The 20,410-nt window shown below is 33.1% G+C and overlaps 2 protein-coding genes across 2 annotated transcripts; one reads left to right on the top strand and one right to left on the bottom strand.

The window, feature by feature from the left end:
• The first annotated feature begins 134 nt into the window (after positions 1 to 134).
• On the top strand, positions 135 to 2,839 carry LOC105459575 (dnaJ homolog subfamily B member 11). Its single transcript, XM_011705735.1, has 5 exons — positions 135 to 330; positions 684 to 1,071; positions 1,165 to 1,433; positions 1,937 to 2,223; positions 2,314 to 2,839. Exons 1-5 carry the CDS (start codon positions 260 to 262, stop codon positions 2,376 to 2,378), a joined length of 1,080 nt encoding a protein of 359 aa, XP_011704037.1. The 5' UTR covers positions 135 to 259; the 3' UTR covers positions 2,379 to 2,839.
• A 256-nt stretch (positions 2,840 to 3,095) lies between these two features.
• Positions 3,096 to 13,261, bottom strand: LOC105459583. The gene is made up of 5 exons (XM_011705746.1): positions 12,314 to 13,261; positions 9,911 to 11,522; positions 8,417 to 8,645; positions 7,143 to 7,440; positions 3,096 to 7,022 (listed from the first exon to the last, which is right to left on the bottom strand). The coding sequence occupies exons 2-5, from the start codon at positions 9,998 to 10,000 to the stop codon at positions 5,507 to 5,509; spliced, it is 2,133 nt and encodes a 710-aa protein (XP_011704048.1). The 5' UTR covers positions 10,001 to 11,522; positions 12,314 to 13,261; the 3' UTR covers positions 3,096 to 5,506.
• Between the last annotated feature and the right edge of the window lie 7,149 nt (positions 13,262 to 20,410).

Below are 20,410 nucleotides of genomic sequence, written 5' to 3' on the forward strand. Positions count from 1 at the left end.
TCATGGACATAGCACGGATCACCACCAAAAGATCGTGGACATTGACTACGTAGTTCAATGTCCACTTTCCAGAGGCGCTGAAACCAGTTCAATCGCCCATCGCAGCTAAATCGCGGGCATGGCCGCTCTCGCCTCTCGGGATCCTCTCTTGTGTTGGTGTCAAATTGCTCTTCCTCCGTCGCTCTCGCCGGACCAATGAGAAGCGACCACGATTTAAGCTTCGCAGGCGTACTCAGATGATCGTGTAACGTCTGCTAGGATGGCTGGGTTTCACTTAAATTGGGTGTTATTCTTAAATTTAACAATATGCGTCGTGTTGTCGATAGCCGGGTAAGTGAGGACAATACTTCGTTTACGTGCCTTCGTGCGTCTCGCGCGATGGCCTCTTCCGAACGATTTACAGACGGCAAGTCGTCTTTAACCTGTCCCATCATCCACCACAGTTCCACCACTTGTCAGTTAAACTTGCAAATTGTATCACAGAGATTTGTATAATAATTCCTCCAAATTGAATGTAACGCAAATACATCAGAAGTTCTTGCATCCCTTTAATTTTATTAATTTTGAAAATTGTTACAATTTGCATAATACACATCGTTAGTTCGACAGTTTCTTCTTCAATTAGGTAATGATAGCAAAAGTAATGAAGTCTATTATAATTATTACCTTCTTTCTTTTTGCAGAAGAGATTTTTACAACATATTAGGATTATCACATAGCGCTAGTACACATGCAATTAAGAAGGCTTACAGACGATTAGCGAAGGAACTGCATCCCGATAAGAATAAAGGCGATCCAGATGCCTCTCAAAAGTTTCAAGACTTGGGAGCGGCGTACGAAGTGCTGTCGGATCCTGAGAAAAGAGAGATGTACGACAGATGTGGAGAGGAGTGCTTAAAGAAGGACGGCATGATGAACAATAACATGGATCCCTTCGCAAGTTTCTTCGGCGACATTAATTTTCATTTTGGCGGTGAATCTCATCAACAACATCAAACTCCTAGAGGTTCAAACATTGTGATGGACCTGTTTGTTACCTTAGAAGAGTTATATAGTGGAAATTTTATTGAGGTAAAATTTTTTTCTCTCTTGCTGTACTACAAAATGATGCAGAGTGTGTTGCTTCTTCCTTTATTAAACTTTTTTTGTTACTGCATATTTCAGATTACGAGAAATAAGCCAGTCATAAAGACAGTGAAAGGAACAAGAAAGTGTAATTGTAGGCAGGAATTAGTTACTCGCAATTTAGGAAACGGTAGATTCCAAATGATGCAACAGTCAGTGTGTTCGGAGTGTCCAAATGTGAAGTTGGTTAATGAGGAACGTATATTAGAGGTAGAAGTGGAGCCTGGAATGGTAGATAATCAAGAAACTAAATTTACTGCAGAAGGGGAACCACATATTGATGGAGAACCAGGAGATCTCATAATAAAGTGAGTGGATATTTTTCTGAATTTATATTTATAAAATCAGTTGAATCACAGAGGTGATTTTAAGCTTCAAAGTAAATTGGAATTATAAAGTAAATTTTTATTGTATGCATTTTTATGTCTGAGAAGAGCAATTTTGGAAATTGGATATGCAATGCTTAAAATTCGAGCAGACAAATTTAGCTATAGATCCACTATATTATAATATTATGTTTTCTTCTCCATATATAACACCATGTCAATGTTGTTTGTTTATTATTAAGATTAGCTGTTTTATTGTATGTGCTAGTGATTTTAACTATCAGTTTTTATTAAACGACTGAATTTAAGTCAAAGATACAAGTATTCAATTGATTTTTTAAATCATTTTTCTTGAAACAATTCTAAAAAGAAATTCAATATTATTTTGAATTTTTTTTTATAAAATCACTTTCTCGATTTATATTTTCTAGTCTATCCATATAAATGCAATTATATATTTACGATAAATATACTGTTTGTTGTAGGATACAAACTTTACCTCATCCTATTTTCGAAAGAAAAGGAGATGATTTATATACAAATGTTACGATATCATTACAAGATGCCCTATTAGGCTTCACGATAGACATAAAACATTTAGATAATCACATAGTGACTATTCAAAGGGACAAAATTACTAAGCATGGTGCCCGTATTCGGAAAAAAGGCGAGGGAATGCCTAATTACGATAATAACAATCTCCATGGCGCTTTATACATTACTTTTGATATTGCATTCCCCGAAAATGAATTTACAGACGAACAAAAAGAAGGTAAATCATAATGTTCTATATCTTAGTGCACGAAATTTTGTACACTACATTTTTATATATTATAAAAATTGGTCTGTTATTATATTTCAGATATAAAAAAATTACTGCAACAAAGTTCTGTGAATCGAGTATACAATGGTATACGTGGCAATTAATTATTTAAATGCAGTATATGTACAAAGTGAATGCAAAGTGAGTGCTTTGAACGTATGTCTTGATATTGTATGTTTGTATCATGAACGACATTCTTGCTTCCTTGCTAAAGAATATTAAGAGAGTTGGTAATCCAGAGATCGCACTGGATATATAAATTGATCATTGTACATCTATAATTTTCTATACAAATTCATCAGTTAGCAAATATGTTTTATTTAGATGCAAAAGACTGGTTAAACTAGTTCTTGTTGCCAATTATTTAAATTAATATCTGGTTCTTGTTGCCAATTATTGGTTGAAATCAACAATCATTAAGCAATTTATTTAGTAATTTAAGTTAATTATTGACTAAATCACATGAATAATGTAGGAGAGATTGATATGTGTGTGGATAGATTTTGCATTTGATATCATAAGATTTAAAAAAGACCACATATAAATTATTAAATTATTAATGATCGATCAAGTTTATATTATTACTAACACTGACGAAGTACTGTTGTAAAGATCATTAATCCTGGACAAATTTTCGTGGGGCCCGGAGTGTCAACTATTAATAATATTAATTTTCAATTGTTAACATAAATACTTGAATAATACATTATTAAAATCTAGATTTTTTAAATATGTAAATGCTTTATAAATAAGTACGAATACTTACAATAAGCTATAATATCATATATATCGCCGCAAAATTACAATTTTTTTTCTATTGTTATCATTTTTATGGATAATCAAACACGGATGGCAATCATAAAAATACAGTGTTAAATAAAATTAACTATTAGCAAGTTGTAAGTATATGTGTACACGTTTAAAAAACATTGGTCTAATAACAAACCATAAAATTAACATATTGACTAATTGCTTAAATTTTAGCAATTGCTAAACAGTCACGCTAAATATAAAATTGTCGGTTTTTAATAGTATCTTGTTGGTGTTATTAATAATATAAAAAGCAGACATCCTACAATGGCATAAGCACATGAGATTTCTTTGCAACTGCAAAGAAATTTTGAATATGAACATCAGCAAAATATATAATGAATATAGTACCATAATAAGATTAATAAACATACGATACATTTGTAGCCAATTTTTTAATTCAAATATATCTATGCATTTTAAGTGGTAATATCTTGTACGTGTAATTTATTATAGTATTGATATAAGTAAAGTCTATTATAAAATTATTACAAAAAATAAGGATATATTATTTTTTCCTGGATCAGAAATTCGAGAGTAAATCAGAAATAAATACAAGTTGTAGAATGTGTTCTAATGAAACATACGTTTTATAAATATTGTCATAGAGTAGGCTACATTGCTCACTTTTGGGTATAAAATCTGCAGAAACATTCGAAATAATTACGGTGATCAAACGAGTGTATAATATGTCTTAATAATTAACTTTCAGCCGTAACCGTGTGAAAGAATGGTTTGATGAAATACACTCATAAAAAAAATAGTAAAATATCTTTATTTGTATATAGAGAGTCGGCGGATTGGTCACTGAATTGCCCGCCGTAATATATGTCATTACATATCAAGCTTACAGTTATTAAAAGTTTATTGGCTTATTGTTAGCCTTAAGAAAAACTGACGAAACAGTCCGCATTACGAGTATAGGTCATTTTGATACAAATTATAGTAGATGAAATATATATATTTTTTTATCGAGTGCAAAGCTGTTTTGCTCGACGCAAGCAAACAAGCAAGTGAACGAAGAGAGGAACGCGCGCAATAAGAAAGAGATACAAAGCGAGCGTTTAGATAATTCTACATCAAGGAAGTAGTCTATCTTGGAGGGTAAAAAGTTAGTCTCTTTTTAATATTAATTAATTTTGTTTAGAAATTTAAAGTTCTAAAAGTATACTCTTAAAGATTTAAGTCAAAATTCGAAGAGTTAATGAAAATACAGATGAGCGCATAGAATTTTATAGTTTTATAGTTTTATTTTTCATAATTTTTTTATTTTATTATCAAATATTACGAAACATTCTGCGAGTTCTACTGAAAATAAAAACTTTCTAATGAAATAATAATTTTTTGCAAAGTGGAAATATTAGGAAAATTAGGCACATTGTTACATATTTTCTTTGATAATAGAATCTTATCATTTACAAAGTCGTTCTTCTTTTTATTTCTGTTTTAAAAAAAAACGCAATTTTTATTAAAAATTGCTAAAAATGCATTAAAAATAAAAATGTTAAAATCATAAATTGAAATTTAATAATATCTTAATTTGAGAAATTTTTTATTATCTTGCCCGAACGAGAGGAGCTCAAGTAAACATTTGGTTCCTTTTTTTTGCTTCAAATATCTCGAATTATCATTCTGTTACTCACAATACAATGTTAGCATAAATCGCTCGAAAATATCTATTTTCGGAATCAAATATTGAAGTCATTATCACTCGTGCCAGGAAGACAGGATATTTTTTGCAAAGCTTCAACATCGTTGAATTGAAACAAAAAATAATAATTATGTTTATGACGTCTATAAAATTCATGACCTATAAAAATTCAAATATATTCTCAAAATAGTAATAATAAATACGTATGTAAAAGTTAGGAATCGCGCAAAAGCATTAATTTTTTTCTTTTAAAAAATTGTAAAAATGTTTTGCACACAAGATAGACTGCCCTTTAATGTAAATATCTCTATTATTGCCTGATTAGATTAATCGAAGAGCTATATGGAAGAATATATGTATAAATAAATATTCACGATACATGATAAAGGCTCCATAAATACGATATTCTCGAAAATATGGACTTGCGCGGTGCTCGATATCACTCAAGCCATTTTATTTAACTGTACCTACATATAAAAACGTTGTTCATTTCCTGGAAATAATACAGAAGTGGCAATATCCTACGAAATATGGAATTTGTCGAGACACTGTGACGGTTCTTCCGAACCCATTGAATGAAATCTAATCGAACTGAACCCCAACTCTAGGAAGAAGAGGAGTGGGGGGTTACCAGACAAGCCACGTCTAAAAGACATTTCGAGGGTGTCTTTTAAACGCGCACGTTGTCTGGATGTTTTACTCCAAGCTTCGATTTAAATTATTAGATACAAAAGGTTGATCACTCGAGCAGTCTATCGGATATGTCATACCTCAGAGACAATAACAATACAGACGCATGTTGAACTCGTCAACGCAGGCACTCTGGGTGCCGTAAGCGTTCAACCTGCTGACAGAGCCGGCCAATTTGCGGCTGTTGTCGTCCGCTTTGTAGCGAACCGTACCCTCGAAGATCGCGTCGCCCGGCGTGGTTTGTACGGTCACCGTGTAGTCCACCAGCGTCGCCCCGTCTGTCTTATCCTGCCACATCTTCGCGTCCTTGATCATCTTCAGGTTCAAGGTCGCGCACATCGGATACCTGCTCAACATGTCGTTCAGCTCTCTCACGAGGAACGACACGCTGTCCTGCAGGCCGGTATCGTTCCACGCGACCGCGTTACTGGTGTGACACATGCACCAGTGATTCGCTATGTGTGCCATTTCGCAGGTACGAATGTCCGGTACCGGTAGGAACCAACTGATGCCACGTGGGACGGGCAACGCGGCTTGATTCTTGATGCGCCTCTTGAGAACCGACTCGCGCAGAAGCTCCGGGCTCAGCAGATCCGTCAACGTCTCGTGAAGATCGAAGGGCGTCGTGAGGCTGTGGCTGTTCCTCCGCAAGTTGCCCCAAGCCAGCGGGAACTTCTCGCGCCACCATCTCGGCAGGACGATGAAGACGAAGGGTAGACTGTCCTCGATTTTCCCCTGATACGTCTGCCGGAAGTCGCCCCATCTCATACCGTGATCGCTCATCAGAATCAGGGCTGTGCGATTCAGCAGACCCTCCCGCGACGCGTACTCGACGAACTCGTGGTAGGAGTCGTCGCCCAGCTGGGGATACGTGAAGTAATCGTGGGTGAGACTCGCTTGCCAGATGAAGGCGAAGTAGAGCTCCGTGGAGAACTCGATCGCCGTTTTGCGGGTGTAGTCCAGCATGCAGTCGAACGTCTTCCGGGTACCGAGGCAGAGATTGGCGTTCAGCTTGTGGGTGTTGCCGATGTCGTTCTCGGCGCCGATGCAATACGGTCTCAGATAGTAGTCCGTCGGTTGCTCGCGGAATCCCGGCTTCAAGTAGTTGAACGTGGTCATGCTGTAAGCGTCCTCGCCGAACACCGTGCGGTAACCAGCGGCGCTGTACCTCTTCCACAAGAGCGGGCATTCGTCGAAAGTTTTGTTGGGCATCTGCCAACACAGGTCCCGCAACTCGTCCTGATTCAGACCACTCAGCACCGGGACGAGATTCGGGTATGTGTTATCGGCGACCTTGGTGTAGCCCAACATCTCCACGGCGCCGAGGGACTGAAGCGACTTCACGGTCTTCGGCATCATCCTGTGAAAGTTCATCCTGGAGACCGAGTCGAGCCCGACAACGAGAACGCTGAGACGATCGTCGAGGAACAGATCCGTCCTCAGCGCCTGTTTGCATCTTTCCTCTACCGAAGGCTTACGAGGTAGGAAAGCGTAATAATCCTTGTACACTACTTCGTTGTTTTGATAACATTCAACCTTCACGAATTCGGCATTTATAGTGCAAGAATCTTGGAAAGGATAGCACTGCGTGTCATACCTGCAAAAAATTTTATTATTTATAATTTAAAGTTATTCTATAAAACATTATATCCTACAAATAATATATGTACATAATTTATGTATAATATACATATAATTTTAATTTTTTAATACTAACGTAACAGTATTGTCATTATCTTTTGTTCGCCAAAACGGTCGCCAGCAGCAACTTATGCCGTCCGGGCTGTTATAAAATTCGTTCCACGCCAGCGGGTTAACGAATAGCGCGGTATTGTTCGATTCAATCAATGGTGGAAAATTTCCATACTCGCATTCGAACACATCTTTTGTTATGAAACGTCGAACTGCAGGATCGAAAGGATCCATTGCTGGTAACCGACATCCTTTGTTGCGAACTAGAAAGCCACCGTTGCCTATCGGCGTGTATACGTTCGACGCTGTCGATACATATTCCTCTACAAAGTTACGAATAGTAATTAGTAATTAAAATAGAACGCGAAAGTAGATGGAGTGCATGATTTGAATATATATGATTTCTGTTGCTCTAGTTTATCAAGAAAGATTTGTGTGATATAAAATTATGTCATTGATATATTCATTTTTTTCATGAATTATTAACTATCGGAGCATTAAATATATTAGTAACTATTTATAAATTGTAACTATTTATAATTGTTTTGTCAAAGTAACAGCGATTTGAAATTAAACAAAAGATAAGGCTTTATTATTTATTTTCATATATCTTTGATGTTTAGAGTTTTTATGCTTATTTTCAATCATTAAAAAATTATTGATATATCTAATGTTTTTACTTATGTAAAAATTCTTTTTTCTCTTTAAATTGATCAAAAAATATATTTTTGAAATACCTTATTATTATTGAAATATTATTTTTATAAATTCTAGACATGCATTATCAGTGCTACGAAAAGTTTATACTGATTTTATAAAAAATTTACGGTAACATTACTGTAACTATCTATGCGCATACGATTTTATATATGTAGTTTTCCAATGCGAAATTTTTCATCTTTACGATCACCACAGAAAATTTTATGCCATTTATTTTTTTTTGTAGGACTTTATTTTATTTTTCAAATAGTTTCAAATAGTTTTACAATTATAATATGTTAGCTTGTTTAATGATTGCAAAAACTTCTTATTGTTAGTAAAATCACAGCGTAATGGGAATTTGATATTTACTTTTTATAAAAACTAAACAGTTAATAAATCAGATTTTTAATATTATAATATTGAGAGAAAAGTGAAATATTTTTTTAAAAATCTTAAAATTTTGCTAGATTGTTATGCTAGATTGTTATGTTGTTACATGCCTGTTGATATTTTTTTGCCGTGACATAAAGATCCGTTTATGTTCGAATTATTCTTATGCGAAAAAATCATGTAGATTAATAATAATCTAATACTCACGGGATGTTACATCCTGAGCAGTTGGTTTGGCCATTGCTCCGAATCGGATAATCCGAAATTGACCGGTGTTGTAGCTGTTGATAATGAGAAGCGACGTTAATAGAAAAACTAGTAGCGCGATTAGCCATCTTCGTAATCGCAGACCTCTCTTTTGTATTTTAGTTTTGATTAATGCCGTGGTAGATTCACACTCATCGTCAACAGCTTTTTTGCCGCCGCGAAACAGTGCCTGCCAAAGAGAAGAAGCGTTTTTTTTTATACATTTAAAATGCATGCTAATATGCATCAACTAAATTATTAGCTTAATAAATTTTAGAATGCAATAAAATTGACTTCTGGACTTTTTATAAGAATAATTAAAAGACAAGGACAATGGGAGTTTGGCGCGGTAAGTAATGCGCAATCAATAAAAATATGTCACTATAAAGTCATTAAATTAAACTAAATATATATTTAAGAAATGCGAAAATTTAAGAAAATAAGCAGACGTTTCTAATGTTGCAGCTGTCTTCAGTGCATACAATGCTGTTAAAAAATAAATAAATAAAATAAATAAAAAAGATACGATAAATCACGTCAATCAAATCACTTAAAATTGTCGAACAATCAATTAAGCAGTTAGAATTACGCTGTCCCAGCTCACTACACAGTCGGTTGGAACGTGGTTATTTATTTCTTACATTCACAGACGCAATAGTTAAGATTTCTGCGTATAGATTGTAGTCAATAATAAAAACGTATATAAATCCAAAAAAAATATATTACAGTCAAAAGATAAGAAGTAATAAAAGTGAATATACGGAACTTGGAACCGTAAAGACGAATTATTGCTGAATTTATTACTTCTTATCTTTTGACTGCAGTAATATGTCTTTTTATACACGTTTTTATTATTGACTACAATCTATATGCGGAATGAAGCATATTTACTTGATTTAAAAAACCGCGCAAAAACTGATTTATTTCAAATAATTTTAATATTTCCTTGTTTTATGCAAAAATATGAATTAATATTCTGATCAATGGTTTCGGCCTACAGTGGCTTAGTTTACACTGAGCACTCGCGTGTACTTACTAATTAGAAGCTTTCTGTTAAATTATCTTAATTTCTACAATACATTAATGAATGATGTACTAAGCTGATACACTATGCATTAAGATGACTAATTAAATACACATATCATGTATATGTTCACATGCATCATCGAAATTAAAAAAATTTAATAGAAAAATTACTAGTTAGTATGCGTATTAAATGCCCGGTGTAAACTAGACCGTGCTATAAAAAAAGTATTTTAAATAATATAATTTAATCTATTAGATCGACATACATAAAAAAGGCTAATTGAAAGATTAGGCTACTAAAAATCTAATAACAAGGAAATAACAAGGAAAGAAAATAATAATTGTGCATAGCATTGTATGCATATCAGAAGAATTGACGTGCTTTTTGGGAAGAGGGAAAAGAAAAAAAAACAAAAAGATTTGTTTTACCTCCTCGAAAGAGTGATGATCACGCATAACAGAGCGGTTGCATGCGTCAAACACTTTCGTAAGGTAGAATTGCACGATTAGTATATACATTATGTCCAGTGCGTTTATTTGTACGACAGCGATAACAGGACACCGATATCATTTGCGGTTTAGACATCTGTCTCGCTTGGCCTAAATTAGAACTCGCGGTTTAAAATTTGGGCTCCGTATTTCTTCGTTTATAATACAAAAGGGAAATATATTATTAATTATATCGTTATGCTACATTTTTTGTTTGCCATTGTTGCGTGGAAATTTTTTTTTCACAAATAACGGCAGCTTAGGAGATAGAATTAAATTGAGCAGTCTTGGTCCTTCTTTTTTCCATCACTCTTGCAATGATCAAAAAGAGTTTCTTTTTATTTCCTTGTGTATATCGTTCTCAATCCTTCCGTAGACACGATTACGCATTGCGAAGCTCATGAACGTCGCAATAGAATTCGCAATAGAAAGCGCATGAATAAATTACATCGAACGTATAGCGCAACGTGTGTAGGATGTTAGCCCGTAGCGTAGCACGCACATCAAAACTCAAAATGCGCAAACATGTCTATACTGCAATCGAATTCTTTTCTCTCAATGATTGTCTATCTAAGTATTCTAAGTGAACGGAAGATTGGCAAAAGGTGTGTGTGTGTGTGTGTGTCTCTCGCTCTTTTCGTTATGTTTCTCTTCTTCTCATTAGACTCACATTTCTTCTATGGTGTCGCGATATGTTTGTGTGGTCCATGAATTTTCATAGTGACGATTATTTGAGAGATTGTGAAGGAGATTAATGAGATTTACGAGCGCGATTGTTTCACTATGCGATCTGAGCCCCCTGACGTTGACGTTACACGTTTTAATTTAGTTTTAATTTAGCGGCCGTTGCACGGACCTGGAAGACTTGTGGAACGTTGACTGCGGAGCGTCGCTGCCATTCTGCGCCGGCATATATATATAATAATATATCGTTACACTCATTTAAGGGGCGTTTCGGTTTAATCGCCACCACGACTTGTTTCCTATTTCTCGATTTGACACGTATGTTAAGCGATAACCTTTGCACAGGCAGCAAAGGCTTGCTCTTCCGAGATGCTGATCGATTCTTGTTTTTAATATTCGAATCAAAATTACGTTCGCTCGACACGCTGTTTCGATCGAACTTCTTAGTTCTTCGATCTTTAGGTCCATACATCTACCTCTTGATCGTCAGTCTGTGAAACATTTCCTTTTTCTAGAGATGTTGAATATTATACGTATTGTCGTATCTTTTCATCGATATGTATAATAAAAAATGACTGGTCACTGATGATAATCCGGATCAGGCCTGTTCGAGCTCATGAAGTGGGTGGAACGGGGCTCCTTTAAACTGTAAGTAACTGTTTGCACCGCCTTAACTCTTCCCAAAGATAACTAACTACGACGTATTTACGCGATAATCTAATGAGTGGATCCTCAGAACTATCTCTTCTACCTCTTCTTCGTCCCATTTAGTGTTTTGCTCATTTTTTTCTTCCTAGATCTACTTGGTTGTATATTATGTTTAATAATGTATACATCTCCAGAGAAGGTGCATCCATCGATTGCATTCCTAAAACATCATCATTTTTATAGTTAGTTATGCTTCAGATATATTTCTTCTTCTGTCATAAACGATAAAGTCATTAATATTTTTCGATATGAATTAATTATGAAGTAATCAAAGTATTTTGTTTATGAATTTTGGAATTATTTTAAAATAAATTTTTTCTTTTTTTACAAAAATCATAATATATGAATAAATAATAAAATCTGAGATTTTTTAATTTAATTTTAAATATAATAAACAGAAAATTTTTAATTTTTCTAATTTATTCCCTATTTTTTAATTTAGTTTTTATTTTAATTTTTAATTTTAAATTATAAAAATTACAAATTACAAAACTAAAAAGAACAGATGGAAAGAAAATAACAGATGGATTAAAATTACATTTTTATTAAAGCAAAATCAATTCTTTGTATTGATAAAAATATTCATAAATAATGAAAAATAAAATTTTGTGTGTTATTTTTAAATATTTTATCTAGATGTAAGAGAATATACGTGTTGCAGAGTCTTATTTCCTTTTGTTATAATAATGTAAATCCAGTTTTAAATGTTAAAACAAATAAATATAAAATATCTTCATAAAGATTCTTTATTTATATGTATATTTTATATGTATATCTATAATTATCTATATCAACATATTTTTTAAATTTTTTATCTATTTTATCTCTATTTTGGTTTGAAAATAAACTTAGATAACGAAAATTTTAGAAAAATTTTGTTTATTAATCTTAGAGTATCATAAATAATATCAAGATTGTCAACAGGCGGAATCTGAAGTAAGATATACGTACATTCGGTCGAATCTTGCGTCCTTGCGCATGTGAACTTGAAGAGATGAATCTCTCAAACAGCTGTTTTTAGGTATCTACTATGATTTCGCAGATATAACGCGCGAAATGCTTGAACATGATGTAAAATGATGAACATTATGTATTATGATTCAGCAATACTTTTTTTTTCAATAACAACACAGCAGATAGAATCTCTAAAATTTCTTCTTATAGTGCAATTTCAAGTTTCGCAGCGGCGAGACACTGTCGTTACGCTGCTCTAATATCTTGTTTCCTTAATTAATACCGTCGACGATATATTCCTCGGCCGCACTTATCCCATACAGAATCCGCACTCTCGGAGATGCGCGAATACAAACGCAAACATTGGCAGGATGCGTGCTCCTCGTCTTCTTCGGGAAAATATACAGATTGATTGTTTTTTAGCTACCGATCCGTTAGTCTCGTCTTCCTCGTCATCTTCGCGCCGATGTCCGGTCTGTCATCAGAGTACGCGGGGATGGAAGCGTACACACGTTCAACGACCGATCCTCGGGGATGCTTCGGCAGGCGTTGCCGCGCCCCGGCAAGCTGGGATTTAGCCGAGAGTGCGTGCGGACGCCGCGGCGGACCGAGACTGGGCGAGAAGTGACGAGACGTGGAGGAGGACCAGAATTCCTGGTCGATAGCGGAGCACGCGCGTTTCTCCGGCGTGCGGACAAGAGACGCGGCTAGACCAGTGCACAATACACAGTTTGCCAGAATCAATCCCGAAGCGGGACAATATTATTTTTTATCATTGAAGTGATATAATGTGTAGGATGTATAAACTGTACATGGCATTTCTAGATTACACGATGTACGTACAAAAAACATTTTCGCAAATGTTTTTACGCAATATAATTCTTTCGTTTTTGAAAGTTAATCCCCATAATTTTCTGCAATGTAAGCCTCTCCGTACACGTGATGATTTTATATAAATTGCATACATAATCGAGTTCAGTAGTATAAATATTACTTAGATATTTTCATTGTTCCGAAATCATACTAACTTATTATGGTATTGTTTAAAAAAAAGAAATATAACTGAAAACTGCTATTTTTAATATTTTTTAAGTAATTTAAGAATGGGAAAGAGCTTAAGACAAATCTGAAAATTTCAAGTAATGTACGTTTAAAAATCGAAACAGTTAAAATTATTCGATATTAAATTCTGAATTTTTTGTGTACCGAGAACATTTAATTATATCTCACTATCTGCATCTCTTTTTCTTGATGCCGATTTATTATTGCCATTTATTAACGATTATTGGTCGATGCAATTTCTGTTATAATTACAACTTACAGCCGAATTTGTTTTATACAAAGCAATAGTTCACGGAATTCAATATCCAAAATGATTGTTTTTAATTTTGTATCAAATAAAGAAAAGATGAATTATAGAAAATACATATATATATATATATATATATATATATATATATGTATAAATATCAATTAATTTCTCTCTTTATACATTTTTATGTTATACATATAATTGTATACTTTTCCATAAATTTCTTTATTGCATTTTTTTTTAAAACAAAATAAAAAATTAGTTATGCGTATAACTGATCGCGTTGAGATGTGTACAATATCTTGACCTTATATATACACGCCACTACGAATATCATAGCCATAAAAAGTTATCGTTTCATTACTACGACTGATAAATCTGAAGTCATTATAAACGGGCCAACTAATATGATAACACGTTGATCGCAAGTAGAACAAAAATTCTAATACTTCAGTTCTGTGTTAAGAGAGTGTAGTTGAGATGGGAAACAATTGTATATCGGAAAGCTTATATCTGTCAAAGAATTAAAATTAATAGACAATACTATTTTAAATACACACGTGATTATATACAAATTCGATTTTTTCTAAATATATTTACATATGAAGGCCAAATATAATACTTAGACATTTATTATAAAAAAATGTTTAAGCATTTACTTTTCGTTGGCTGTTTCGTTTGATAAAAAAGATAATTGCAATAAAACACAAATATAATTACAATAAAAACTTTGATTAAATTTAGATTTTTTGTATTCAAACATATTTTTAATTTAACAATTCAAAGTTTAATTCGATAAAAATAGATCAATCTGCAGAGGCTCTTCTTCATCGCCTTTACATCAAATTCAATCGACGGTCCTTTTTAATTCTTTCTGTTTTTTTTTGTTTTACATTTTAATTTATATTTCTTTATTTCTTACATTTTATTTTATTGTAATTTATACAATTATTTTGCTACATAATTATGTTTTGTTAAAAAATATAATTGTTTAAACTTATATTATCTTTCGTACAATTAATGAAATTTTGATGACTTTCGATAATTTGACGTTTCTTTATTGAAATTATAATGAATTTTGGGACAAGCGGCAACGAAATATTTAATGTAATTCTTTCTTTAATTTTAGATTGAATAAATTATATTTTTTTAAATTGAAAATTATGCATGTATTGGCCGGTACTCAATGTAGAGTATGTGGACTCAATGTTACTTCGAGCATGAAATTTTAAATTGATCGATAAGTTGCAGTCAGTTAGATGAAAAAATTAAAGCGCGATATAAAATTTATTCTAATTAAAATATTTACCGAAAATTAAAAATTGTACGCAAATTTTGAAATAATTCATAATTTCTATTAACTATTTATATTTAATATAAGAGAGTCGCTTGAAAAATTGCTTTTGATATTCTGCATAGAAAATATTAAAATCTACTTAATGTTTTATTACGTTTATATCTTTTTAGGCTTAAATTCTAATTTTTAATTTTTATTTTTACGTTGCATTTTTATGCAATTTTATTTTGTGGACGGAGTAAAACACTCATGAAAAAAAGAAATTCAGACCGTAGATATGTTACCCGCCGGACATATTTATCGTGTTATATAGTATCAAAGTACACATTTTGTGCACAAAGAGGCGCCAGTAAACGGATTCCATCGAAAACGCGGGTCATCTGTAATTCTTCAGGTCTCTCTGAATCGATCCTATTTGTACCTTTATCAGTAGTTGATAAATCTGAGTACCATGATATTGACAAATGAAATGCAATGTAATAAAAGATAAATTGTATATACAGCTTTTGTAGATTTTCATTTCGACGGGGATATTATCTCGTGCAGAGCACTTTTGTCGGGTGTATATTTAAAAAATTATCGTCATATATATTTTCATATTGAATCGAAGCTACCACTTCCTGATATATTAAGAAAGTATTATTTAAAAAGTTACAAAAAATACCATTTAATAAAATGTTATTTAAAGTATTGGTTTGTTTAAAGACTAGCCAGAAAAACTGAAAAAATGCAGGGTAAAAAATTTAAAAAAAATGTATTAAACTCTTAATTCTTTTACATATTATGTATCATGATGTAATCATACGTTCTTATGAATGTATAACTTTGTATATAAACTTTTTTGCATTTTTATTTCTTTAAATAAAAATATTTGATACATTATTCTTTGGATGTAAATAATAGTACCAACGATTAACACAATTATTAAATTTAATGTTACTGCAGTTAACAATTTTATCTGTAAGATTATAGTATATATTATAATATTATATTAAATTAAAAGAGATGTTAAAAGTTAAAGATATTTTGTATTAATAAAAAGAATGAAAAAAAACGTATATATAAAAAGTTGTAACTTTTAATTGAATATGCTTAATGTAGATATAAAACAAGATGCAGTATTTAGCTTACACATAATCATTGATTTAAATCTCATCGTTTCATCATTATAATAATGGTTTATTGTTGAAGTGATATAGTTATAATGATTCGTAACGTATTTAACTACAATGATAGGTCTTTTATCTAATACAGTCGTGTTTATACATGGATTATACAATATTTACAGTAACTTAAGATCGTACAAGCAATACTTTTCTTGGACAATTTCACAGGACATTGCGCCAGATCAATGGCTATCGGGATATATTTTCGCGTTCTGTGTCACATAACGTTTCATTCGCACGTGTAAAGTATTTATACGGCGTACATGTGTTGCGCGCCTCTTAAACGCGTATCAATTCATTAAATTACGAAAATTTTGGTTAATAATACACTTATGATGTACATCGACTGTGTTTACTAATCGTTTTGCTATACTTATCAACCATTTATTCGCCACACATTCACTATTTACAATACAGTTTTCTTTGCGTTTTCCTTGTGAAAGGGTGTCATTCTTTGATACTTTCTCAAGACAGAGAAAGAAACGTTACATTTTTTTTCTTCTACAGAAAAATCTGTAATTTTCTTTATGTCAATAATCATGATGAAATATAAGTGATGGAAGATTTTCTAATCCTCGAAAAATTGTTTCGCTTCCGGATTGCCATTATGGAATCATTACTTGGGAAATGTATTTGTGTATTTTCGCGAAATATACAAGTTTATAAAAAAAGATTATCTATGGCATATCGTAAAGCAATTATTAATTGGTAATCGGCTAAGTTAAATATCGGGATCATTGATCAGTGAAATATTTAACGGTTCACACATTGAACTTGCACTTCGCGCTTCTCGATACGAATAATTTACACCGTCGCTATTGAGATCACTCTTACACATCGAAGACGAATATTATCCGGTAATATATATTTCCCATTCGTTCTAGCACGTCCCTTTTCCTTTTCGAACGTAAAAATATAATCTGATTTGATAAGTACAAAATGTCGATATGCTTTGATGCATCAAAGTTCAATCACTCTTTGTTCTTTGGTCGAGAGTCAAATAATCTCGACAGCTAACGGAAGTCGCGCAAGTTTCTCGGCACATCTCCCGCAGACGAACGAACTCACTGTGCACTATGTAAATAGCAAGCGGCTATCAGCGATTCAGATTTTGATTTTTGGCGGACGCGACATATCTAGAAGAAGCGACAGATTGTACATTTCGCCTCGAGTGACATTTTGTTTTCTTTTTTTTGGGGGGGGGAGAAGGGAAGGGGGTTCTTGTCTTTTTTGATAACATTATGCGACGAGAGAAAGAGAGAGATCTGATCGATGCCAAAATCATGAGTTTTTTTGAAATCTTCTCTATCTCTCTCAATCTCTTTCTCTCTGTAAATGTAAAATCAAATGAATTATTCTATCGAAGTGTTCACTGTAGATGCGTACATTTTCTAGCACGCGGATCTCGTTATATTTTTAGTTGTGTCGTCGTGTAGCATGTATTACTGCTGTAATATTCGCTGCGTTACGTGTAGACTGGCTTTCGTCTTAAAAAGGAGAAGATACATAGAAGCCGTTACACGAGTATTAATTTGTGAGTATGTACATACATGTAGGATCGATTACACGTAAAATTCCATTTCGTGTCAGTCATACTGATTACGATATACCATTTGATCATGCACGCAGACCTTTCACGAATTTCAGAGAGAATTTAATTATTAAAATGTTTAAAGGTACGTTTACGAAGAAAGTTATCCGGAAGTAAAATAATTAGCGAGCAGAATTCACTCTATGTAAATATTTCCTCTGCGCGTATAAATTCAGTCATTCATTTTCAATAATTTACATAATATAACTTTTAGTTAAACACCGTAAATTTTTGAAATATTTCGTTTATAAATTTTATATCGAGTGAAATTTACATGCAAGAGTTTCAATATTGCTTCTGCAAATACGGAAAGCAAGGTGAATTTGAAATTACGGAGAGTAAGGTGAATCTGTTAACGAGCCAAATAATAATTTCGCGCGTAGTTTTGAATATCCATATTTGACAGTATAACGTATATTGTCGTATTTTCTAAGAAAAAAGTATTTGTTTCGTTACATATGCGATTTTATTAAATATTTGGTATTATTCGTGGAAAGAATTACATTTTTCATGTGGATATGATAGATGTACATAGACGATAGGTACCAGAATCGGAACTTCGCGAAACAAAAATGAATAATAAATAAATCATAAATTAGTACACGTTGTAAATGTGTGGTATACGTTTCATTGGCGATGCTTCGATCGTTCAGTAATTGATTAAATACATAACGATATGGATGATAATGATTAAATACTATTTGTGTATCAAGTTATTACTGGCTATTTTCAATTGATGTTTGATAAAAGAGTTGAATTACGCGCAATCAATAATGCAAAAGTTGTTTCGTTACGTACATGTCATGACGTTTAAATGTATCGAATGTCGTAGTAATGTATATTTTACTTACATGGACATGAGTTATTTACTAAAAAATCACAGATAAAAGATTAATATTTAAAATTCTTCTATAAATTATTATTAGAGGATAATTAATTTCCTAATATAATTACAATCGCGTTTTAAAAAAATATATTAAAACATAGCCAATAATATAGTCATAGTCTCTCTCATATTTGTATAAATTAACAAATCTTCGTTTCGAATTATCCGTAAAATTGAAAAATAAAATAAAAAAAGACTATGGAAATTTTCGTAAATTTCAAATAGCGTCTGACGCCGTCACTCCTCCAAATGGTAATTTTTTTCTCATAAAAATGAATAACATCGTATATGATCAATATAAATTACTATGGGCGATGTACACATGCGAATATAAACAATTTCAATAAAAATTACAATAAATATTATAATAATTTTTACTAATACTCATAATTTATTATTATAATATTTATTCCAATTATCATATTTTATTATTATAGTTATAATTATCATAAATATTATAACATTTATAATAAATATAATAAACGTTATAATATTTTTCGTCATAATTTAATTAATGTTAATTTTGTAATTAATATTTACAACGACAACACAAACATCGCCGATGATGTATGGAGGATGGACGTTTAATTAGTAATAGTACTAATGTGTTATTTTTTTAATTAGTCACTGGTTCCGAGGCATTCTCGCAGACATTCGCAATGCATCGCATGCTAGTATCTCCTGCATACATCCATCCATGCGTGTAAACGATAATAAATTTATTATCATTATCATAATACTATGATACAAGATATAAGTACATTGGTTTAGTGATTGCAGGCTGCTCCTCTCATATCACAGCGAGGGGCGCTGCCGGGCCCGCCTTCTCAATTATACCTACAGTTTATCATCCTCGCGTTCGTCTCGTTCTAATTATGTTTTTTTTTTATCGCACATACACATCGCACGCATACACGTCGTAAACAAACGGAAGCGACACATATACAACCGCGCGTATATACAACTTGCACAATTGACGCATTCCTATTGCATCAATATAATATGTGCACATATGTATACATATGTATGTGTATATGTATTATATATATAATATATATATATATATATAATACGCATATACATATATATACATATAATTATGTATTTATATATTTATATTTATAATATATACGTATATATATATTTCTACATTGTATTTTTGTATATATATACGATATATATTTATATATCGTTATATATATAAGTATTTATAACGTAGCCTTAGATAACCCGGAGAGGTGACCACCGCTGTCGCGAATGGACGGTCGAACTGTGTCGGGGACACCCGTAAGGACGCGACGCCACGTGTCTTGCGGCTCCACAATATGCCTATGCTCGCCTTCCCTTCGCGAGCTGAGCTCAGTCTAGGCGCCGCGTCTATAGCGTGAGGAGGACTCCCACGAATCCCCGTGCGAGGGATTCGCGAATCGTAGATACGTAGATGCACACGTTATACGAGGCCCGATCGAGAGCACGCGCGCTGAATCAATATTTAAGCGGAACGTCTCGTCACGGGCCGCCCGCATCGCGGCGAGCGGCTTGAATAAACGATGAAACGCGAGCAGCCACGGTGACGCGATCGAGCCCCCCATCTCGCGTATCGAGAGTTTACGAATCGAGGTCGAAAACTCTCGGTTGTTCCTAGCCTACTCGGAAGCCGTCGACGGATCGATCGTGGAATCTACCGACCCCCTTTTTTACGCATATTTAAGACTAGCGCGATAATAGGAACATGGTGCCTTCGCTTGCAGACATTGAAAACCACTACCGGGCGTAAAGGAGGGACGAAGAGAGGAGAGAAAGAGAGACAGGGAAAGAGGGGGGGAGGAGATCGGAAGAGCA

The sequence above is a fragment of the Wasmannia auropunctata genome, unplaced genomic scaffold, assembly GCF_000956235.1.
Source record: "Wasmannia auropunctata unplaced genomic scaffold, wasmannia.A_1.0 LD336101.1, whole genome shotgun sequence".
NCBI classification, from domain to species: Eukaryota; Metazoa; Arthropoda; class Insecta; order Hymenoptera; family Formicidae; genus Wasmannia; species Wasmannia auropunctata.

Excerpts from the sequence above, each read along its gene's own strand:
- LOC105459575 (XM_011705735.1), top strand. The coding sequence starts at position 260 with ATGGCTGGGTTTCACTTAAATTGGGTGTTATTCTTAAATTTAACAATA. Across the intron at positions 331-683 it reads GTCGTGTTGTCGATAGCCGG|AAGAGATTTTTACAACATAT; the intron begins GTAAGTGAGGAC and ends TTCTTTTTGCAG. Across the intron at positions 1,434-1,936 it reads CCAGGAGATCTCATAATAAA|GATACAAACTTTACCTCATC; the intron begins GTGAGTGGATAT and ends TGTTTGTTGTAG.
- LOC105459583 (XM_011705746.1), bottom strand. The coding sequence starts at position 10,000 with ATGTATATACTAATCGTGCAATTCTACCTTACGAAAGTGTTTGACGCA. Across the intron at positions 8,646-9,910 it reads ATCATCACTCTTTCGAGGAG|GCACTGTTTCGCGGCGGCAA; the intron begins GTAAAACAAATC and ends TCTCTTTGGCAG. Across the intron at positions 7,441-8,416 it reads TGCTCAGGATGTAACATCCC|AGGAATATGTATCGACAGCG; the intron begins GTGAGTATTAGA and ends GTAACTTTGTAG.